The sequence below is a fragment of the Euphorbia lathyris genome, chromosome 3 (genome assembly GCF_963576675.1).
Source record: "Euphorbia lathyris chromosome 3, ddEupLath1.1, whole genome shotgun sequence".
Lineage (NCBI taxonomy): Eukaryota > Viridiplantae > Streptophyta > Magnoliopsida > Malpighiales > Euphorbiaceae > Euphorbia > Euphorbia lathyris.
Window position 1 is genome coordinate 101,574,052 of NC_088912.1, and position 9,362 is coordinate 101,583,413.

At 31.0% G+C, this 9,362-nt stretch overlaps 1 protein-coding gene across 1 annotated transcript; it reads left to right on the plus strand.

Annotated features, from left to right (window-relative positions):
• Nucleotides 1-2,537: 2,537 nt before the first annotated feature.
• LOC136222020 (stemmadenine O-acetyltransferase-like) lies at nucleotides 2,538-4,167 on the plus strand. The gene has a single exon (XM_066009498.1). It carries the CDS (start codon nucleotides 2,563-2,565, stop codon nucleotides 3,973-3,975), a length of 1,413 nt encoding a protein of 470 aa, XP_065865570.1. The 5' UTR covers nucleotides 2,538-2,562; the 3' UTR covers nucleotides 3,976-4,167.
• Nucleotides 4,168-9,362: the final 5,195 nt, after the last annotated feature.

Sequence of the window (9,362 nt, forward strand, 5' to 3'; positions counted from 1 at the left end):
TTTTTTTTTGTAAAACCAAACCACAAGGGTTTTTTTGGAACAACATCAAACCACAGGAGTTTTTTTTGGAATTTACCCTAATTATAATTATTTATATTATTTATTATAATTATAATTATTTATATAGTTTATTTATAATTTATTATAAATAATTTATTATTTTTTATTATAATTATAACTATTTATAATAGATGCAACTTGTGGAACAATTTATTATATAATCATCATATATATATAATTTATCATTATTATTATTTACTATTATTATTATTATCAACTTATTTATTTTAATTATTACTATTTTTAAAGTCGAATATAATCATTATTGTTAATTGCATTTAGTTCAGTTCAATAGCATTTAATTCAGTTAAATAATAATAAAAAAAAACCTAAGTGTGTCTCATTCTTTAGACATACCAAGTAAGTCGACCCTCCGTTTGTATACCACATTATACGTTCACTATGTATTTGTGTCTTTGACGTATAAAGTTAATCGAACCTCCGTTCGTATACCATCGTATAGATGCGTCATTCTTTCACTCTTTAGACGTGCCAAGTGCGTCGAACCTCCATCAATATACCATTATATACGTGTGTCATTCATTCATTCATTCTTCCGATGTACCAACTACGTCCAACCTCCATCCATTTATCATCATATACATGAGTCATTCTTTAGACGTGCCAATTATGTCGAACCTCCATCCATATACCACCGTACACGAATGTCATTATTTCATCTTTTAGACGTCTCGAATACATCGAACCCCATATACATGTGTCAATCTTCTATTGGTTAGATGTATGAAGTGCGTCAAAACTCTGTCGTGTAGGGATCCTCTAGAGTTAATAAGCCTCTAGAGTTGGTGGAGTTGTAATCTGCACCATTAATTGCAAAATTAATGGATAAGATTTAATTGATAAATTTTAATATTTAATTAGTCATTTATTGATCAATCAAATCTCATCCATTAATTTTGCAATTAATGGTTGAGATGATTATAACTCCACCAACTCTAGAGGATTTCAACTCTAGAGGATCCCTAGGCAACTCTATCTGTATACCATCAAACAGGGTCTGCTTGTCCAATGGTCATATATATATAAATACAATACGGGTAGAATTTACGTATGTATAAATACAATATATGTTCATCATATATTTAAAGTTAAAAAAAAATCATGGATATAATTGAATTAAATCAAAATAAACTTTTTGTAAAAATGGATCTGGCTTTACACTTGGAAGCTAGAATATTAATTTCCAGCATCACCATGACAAATATTTTTTAATGAATGATATTTATTTGGATAAAGTCTTAAAAAGAATCCATATGCTTTCATTTTTTTTTGTCAAATGGGTATCTTAATTTTTTTTTCCAGATGGGATTGTGGTTTTTGTTTTGCTAAAAACAAAGATTGTTTAGTTTGACACCGTAAAAATAACCATCTCAAAATGGAAAATTCAAAAATTAAAGTTGTTTAGTATTATATTTGCTATGGAAATAAATTTTTTATTTTTTAAAATCATCATTTTCGGAGCTTTCTCTCTCCTCAACAAACAAATCTAAATAACCTCAAAATTAAAAAATGGAAGAATTAAAATTGCTTAGAATATCATCTAAATCTTTGAATTTTTCAATTTTGAAGTTGTGGATGCTCATTTTAATTTTTATGTACTTGTTTTTAATAAAGAGAAAAACATCTTACATCTCTTGGTTGCCAACGAAAACCTCAGTCCCGATTTTGGATAAAAAAATACATGTAACAGTTTGACAAAAAGTGAAAACATAAGGTTTTTAATTTTGAGATCATTTAGGTGTTTTTGGTGAGAAGAGAGAAAGTGAAGGAGAAAAAACTCCGAAAATGAGATTTTAGAAAATAAAAAATTTGGTTCCACAATAAATATGGTACTAAACAACTTTAATTCTTAGAATTTTTTATTTTTTGAGGTTGTTAACACTAATTTTTATAATTTCAAATTAAATGATTGATCATTTAGCAAAACAAAAATCACAACTAATTTCTTTTTCGGGTAGCAGTTTGACAAAAAGTGAAAGCAAAGACATTTTCTTAGACTTTACAATGGACCTCTTGTAATATGTGTTAGTACATATTACAAATGACAAAATATATATGGAATGTGTTAGGAATAAATGCAATTGTGAAAAACAAAAAACAAACAAACACTTGTTTACCCAATTCGCCACTCAATTAGAATGACTACGTCTGGGGACACTACCAAGCCAGAATATTTCACTATAATGAAAGCGGTGGATTACAGAGAAAGAGGTTACATTTATACTGCTTAAGAAACTCTAACCGTACCCCCGTCCAACTCAGTAGCGAGTTGGATCGCTGCAGTTGAACCAATCACTTCAGTTGGGCCTATATATATTAGTCTCCAAAAGCCAAACAGAATGTTCTTTATTTGACACCAAAAGTCAGGTGCTTTTAATAATTTCTTTATCACTAGTTTTGAGTGCATATAAAAGCTATTATGTGTGTTGTTATATTCTAATTTATTTTTTATAAAATATTTGTTCCAGATTCAACATAGAAATGGAAGTTTCAGTTGTATCAGTAGAAAGCATAAGACCATGTTCTTCACATGTTCATAATCTGAAACCTTTCAATCTCTGCCTGTTAGATCAGCTTACGCCCACAACTTATACTCCTTCCATTTTCTTCTACAACACTAAGAATTTTCATCTCAAAACCACCCAAATTACATCTCAACTAAAATTGTCACTCTCCAATACTCTAAATCTCTACTACCCTTTATCGGGAAGAGTAAAAAACAATCTTATTATCGACGAATTCAACGCGGGTGTTCCTTATTTCGAAGCTCGAGTAAACGGTCACTTGTCTGATTTCATCCGAGAACCTCCGATGGAAATGCTCAACATGTTCCTTCCATATCAACCATTCTGCCAACAACTTGATCCAACGTTAGGACTAACAGCTGTGCAAGTGAATGTCTTCGACTGCGGCGGGATTGCACTTGGCATTTGTTTCTCACACAAAATCAATGATGGAATAACAACCAGTGCTTTTATGAAAACATGGGCAGCCAATTCGTGCGGTTCGGGTTTGGGTTCGGGGTGGTATAACAAAGTCATACAGCCTAATCTATTAGAGGCTTTGTCGAAGTTTCCACCGCAGAAATCATTGGCTTCTCGCTATACATCATCGATGGAAACCCTATGGTTTAGTAAAAAAGCCTTGAGGACAAGGCGATTCGTGTTCAACGCCAATGCAGTATCCGCCCTGAGAGCCAAAGGAAGAAGCCAATATGTAAAGAACGCTACACGTGTGGAGGCGTTAAGTGCTTTTATATGGAAATGTTTAATGAAAGCTTGTGAAAACATATCGGGTTCTCCAAGGCCTTGTGGTATGTCTCAAGCTGTGAATATTCGGAGACTAACAAAGCCACGAATGTCGAGATATTCCATTGGAAACCTTGTTTGGTCCGCGATTGCCATGTATAATCCTGACGAGACGGAGATGGAGATGAAGGAATTGGTGAGTTTAGTAAGGGAAGGTGTAGGAAAAATAAACAACGAGTATTTAAAGAGTTTGTCAGGTGAAAAAGGGTATATTGCAATTTTAGAACATCTTGATGGGCTTGGAGAAATTCCCATGGAAGATCCTGATGGATTTAGCTTTTATAGTTGGCTTACACTTGGTTTTAGTGAGATTGATTTTGGATATGGAAAACCTGTTTGGGTTGGGATTTTTGGAGAGACAAGTAGAAATAGTGCAAGTGATTCGGATTTCATAATTCTGAAAGATGTTGGAAGAAATAATGCAATTGAAGCATGGATGATATTAGATGAGAACATCATGGATGTTTTGGAAAATGATCGTGAATTTCTTACTTTTGCTTCTTTGAATCCATGTATAAGAATGACTGAGGCAGGGAAGAGAGTCTCGAGGTGCAATTACAGTATCTCTAGACCTTTTTCAGACTGAGAAATGTCCGAAACCACCTCTCACATGATGGATTTGGATGGCCGGGTCCAATGGATCCATTCACCCTTTATGAGTTTAGAAGTTGATGTTTTTTTTATAGATTTAATTTCAAATAAATGCTCGGTGGTTTTTTTGTTACAAAAGTTTGGAAAATTTTCATTTTTTTTACTTTGCCAAATTTGACTAATAAAGAACTCAAAAAAAAAAAAATTCAAGAATTAAATAATAGTTTAAGTGACTTAATTCTTCAACTTTTTAAATTTGGGGTAATTTATGTGTTGTTTTTGGTAGAAGAGAAAGTTAATATTTAGAGACAGAAAACTTAAAAAATGATAATTTTGAAAAATAAAAATTGTGGTTCCATAGTAAATATGATACTAAACAACTTTAATTCTTAAAAATTTTCATTTTGATATCGTTATCACTCAAATCTAGCAAGTCAATAAAAAATGAAACTTTGAACCAACAAGTAGGGGTACACGTGGTCGGTTAACAAGTCGATTAAAGTTAAGTCGGTCGGTTAACCATTTGATCGGTTTTTTAAAAACACTAATCATACATCAGTCCATTAAATTCGGTTAACCACTAATCGGTTAACCAATTATTTTGGTCGGTTAACCATTTATTTCGGTTTCTAACCATTAGTCTAAAAATTAAAATGATAGAAGAATTCTAACTTTTATTGTGAGTGAGACGGGAGGTCAATGGCGTGTTGATTTAACCGCGGAGAGGGAGATGTGCATGCATTATGTCCGTGTCATTTTACATAATGCAGTAATTATTTGACCCTTATGGTTTTACATAATACAATAATTAGTCCCAAACTTTTTTAAAATAATTATATGATCCCCCAGTTTTGATTCCGTTAAATTATTTAATCCTATATAAAATATCCATCTACAAATATGTTAAAGAACATGAAAGAAAAAGAAAGCCGCATAAACTGAAATTAGAGAGACAATAACAAATAAATTGAGAGTTATTTACATATTTTCATCTTATTTAGTGTTTTTTTTATAGAAATTGGAACGAGACAGAACTTGGGTGGGGTGAGCACCCATGGTCCAAGAACAATCAAACCCGTAATATATTAATAAAAGAAAAAAGTGAGTGTTTGAACAAGAGAAGAGGAAGGAGAACAAACAAAAAGAAAGGGAGAGGAGAAAAGTTAGGAAAAGTCAAGAAAAACGCAAGTGTGAAATACTACAAATGTCATCATTGATAAATCTGTGGCAAAAAGCATGAGCTGAAGGCTACCAATTGATGTGTGAAAAGAGAATGTTCATCCTAGAGCAAATGCTGAGACAATGCAACCACTCTTGTCGAATACTCCAAGGAACATCCATGGAACGATGTTTAAGCATATTAACTACGTACATTGAGTCTGACTCAACCCAAAGCTGATGCCAATTTTTCTCCCAAGCAAGTTCAATTGCAAAAATAACGACTCTCAATTCAGCTATATAAACAAAAGAAGGAGGGGTAGAAAAAGCAAAACAACCTTTGGAAAAAGCCTCGATAGTTGCGAAAAATATCTCCCGCTCCTGCCTCGCTAGGAGTGCCAAAAGCAGAGCCGTCCACATTGACTTTAACCCAGCCTAGATGAGGTTTAAGCCAATGGACCAGAATAATGTTGGCACCAGGAGGCGGCCTAGGAGAAGCCAAAAGAAGGGATAAGATAACAACATCTCTCCGTGAAGAGCAAAAACCTTTAGAAGTGGCAAAGGACTCTCGAATCATTCGAAAGGGGGTGATTTTCGAGTGCTGAATAGAAGGAGAGTGTTAATATTTGATAGAAAGATTAAACAATTAAAAGTGAAAAAATTTAGAGTTCTTATAATTAAATAATGAACTGATTAATGAGTCATGTAAATTATAGGGACTAAATAATTATTTATCCATATAAATAAATGTATTTTTTTTAATATTTAATTGACATTCGGTTGGTTTCGGTAAACCGTAGTTTTTCGAATAAAGAAACTGTAACTGTAACCATTAACCACTATTTTTAAAATTAAAAATCATACACTAGTCCATCGGTTTCGGTTAACCTTATTTTCAGTTTGGTTTTTCGGTATTTTGGTATTTCGGATTTTTGTGTGCACCCCTACCCACAAGGTTCAGTTGTAAAAAACACATAAATACTGATCCGCAAAAACGTGAAATCACATGACATTTATTTGAAATTAACCATTTTTTTATATTATATGTTGGTTTGTATTTGTTAATTTTTTTTTTCCAACCAGGATCGGAGGGGCTAGACCCCCCTACCGCCGTAACCACCCCTATCATGGATGATTTCTGACCTCACCAACCATTGAAAAACTCTTATTATGAATGAGTTCAGCCTCTGTTTCTAACAAATTAAGATTCAGAGTGGTTAATTAATTCATTGAATTTGTATTTAATTATAAAATCCAACTTGATTAATATATGATATGAGATAAATTTTTCTAAATTTGTTCAAAATGACCTAATCTTACTTTTGTATTCCAAATCTAGCTTAATTTTGAGAAGTTTTATATTGGTATGTAAAAATTGGTTTGTTCCACTCAGATAATAACACGTATAACAACAAGGAAAACGGTAATTAGCAACCAAAGTTTAAGACCAAATTAAAATCGGTTGCAAAGCATTGCCATAGGTTGCAAAGGTGGAGATTAGATTTCATAAATAAATTTGACACAAAAATACGGTTTCAAAGTTCTATTGGTTGCAAATATTGATTAAAAATCTTGTACTGTATGAACTTTCTTTTTAATTTATTCTTATACTGCTTATTACATAATTCATATAATAGATTAAAAATGAAGTTTTTATTCTAAGGCGCGTGCTACACATCTTCCACATGCAGTGTATTATTTTTTACAATCGAGTGATTAATTGATTACATTTTACGTAAGTTCAAGGGGCTAACTGGATATTTTATACAAATTGAGAGAGCTATTAGAATACTTTGAAAGTTTAGAAACCAATCAAACTTTTTGTACAAGTTTATGAACAAATGATGTATTAAGTCTAAAATAAAAGTAGCAAAACTGAATGAAAAAATAACAAGACTTTTGAAATGGTATGGAGGGTTTTTCAATAATGATGGCAAACATTAAATATTTAGTTATTGATGCAACGGATAAAAAAATAGTTATGCTAACAAGTCTATTGATTCGGTAGGTGGTTGAATGTTAGAAAGTTAGGATTGTTGAATCTACAAATATTATATACATAGGAAACACGTTATGTAACCAATAGTGGATTCGACGCACGGATATCCTATTAGAAACTTTCAAAATTCTCAATCGGTGAAGGTTCAAAGACTAACGAATCTACGAATGTCGAGATATTTGATCAGAAAATTCGTTTTGCAGTCAAATGCAAGGTATACTCCTGAATAATAGAATGGATTGATGTTTTTAGGTTATTAAATATAAACTACAGGGGTTGTTTTGGTAATAGTTTAAAGTAGTTAATTATTTTGTTTTTAGTTTAGGATTAATAATGTAATTTTCCATTTCTAGCGTTTATATAAAAGGTAAAGGTGCAAAAGTACACACGATCCAATTACAGGACACAAAATCCACACTCAGTGTTAATGTTTGTGTATAGCTTAGTAGGTAATGCGTCATTTTTAGGTTGACACAAAACTAACACACAAATTTTTGGATTGAGTTAGTGTTGATATGCAAACCAGAAAACGATACGACATGATATGAATATTTAAAATTATTATTATATTCTCTCATATTTTTATACGTCATAAAATTATAATCAATACTTGCAAATATGATTCGAACCTCCTAAAATGTTATAAACAAATTACATGACCTCCTATAATGATATTAATAGACTTTTTGATGATTAATGTTAACCATCTTTTCGACATCTAATTCCATTTCCCTATTTATTCTATAGGGCCCAGAAACACAGCCTAACATAATTTTTTTATATTTTTTTTTTTAAGTTATCATTTAATATATATACATAATAAACTTACGTGCAATCCAAAAACACGACTCAAAATCAACACTTATCCAAATAGATTAACATGATTGTGACACAAAAGTTTTTAGATTGGGTTTAAATTTACTTTTTTTTTAACACAAACCTAAAAATAACACGACACGAGTATGAATCGAAGACAATAATTGCCAAATCTAACCATCAATCCATTGATCTATAATATCTAACAATATCTTTTATATAATACTCCATCCGTTTCATATTACATGTCGTTTTAGAGAAAAGACATTGTTGCCCTTTATTTCTTGATTTCACTATTTATTTATTCTATACTAAGTCTATTATTCTAATTAATTTTCATAAACCCACGTTTTATAGCAGGAAAAAAGATGACTTAACGTGTACTGATCATATAAAATTACATGTATAATGAAATAAAAAAGAGTCTCTAGAAAGACATGTAATATGAAACAGAGATAGTATATTTTAAATATATGTATCGAATTTGGTACTTAGATGTTATCCGTTTTAATTGAAGTTTTTTTCATCATATAGCTTTAATATATATATATATATATATATATATATGTGTTATATTTTTGAAGTAATCATTTTTTTCATTCTTGACAATATTAGTAATGTTGGGCATTTTCGTTTTTCTTAATTTTCCCTCTCCTAATTGAACACTTCCATTTTTTTTCTATATATTTTTAGGTTTTGCTTGGTTTGGTAATGTGCACCAACCTAGTTGGGATGTTTGTTGTCTCGCCTTTCACCGTCACTTCTATTATTCAAAAACATTAATAAGAATTAATGAAATTTCTCTAGATAGAAAATCTTGGGTTCTTTGCGTATATCATATACCAATATTTCATGATAATTGAAAATTAGTGAGTATTTTCTCAAAAAGAAAAAAAGAAAAGAAAAAGAAATTAGCAAGTATTTATTCTCTTTATATTTAAGGAGAAGTTTCCCTAAAAGTTATACTTAATCAATATTCCATTTTTCTATAACAACTAACAATATATATATTCCATTAAATGTCATGTAAATATTATCTGCTTTTATAGGCAAGTTTCGCTTTTTGAGTTTTTATAGTTTTAAAACGCTTCTATATGTATGGAAATACAACTTATTAATATAGTTTAGTGACTCCCTCTTCATTTTCCATATGTGATTTATTTCATTCATGCTCTCATTGTTCTTTTTTTAAGCCGAATTTTGCTCCACTTCCACTGTAACATCATTCCCTTAGTTCTCGAACCAACATATTGTATGTGGAGAGTCGACTCTAATATCAATTTTAACAACTTAGTCTAATACTATGTAAAAATTACATGTTCAACTCAAGTCTCATTCCTTGGGTCTAGATGTTCTTAAAAGTGGTCTAGTCGGAAATTTTTAAAACACCATCCTGATTTCCTCAAGCC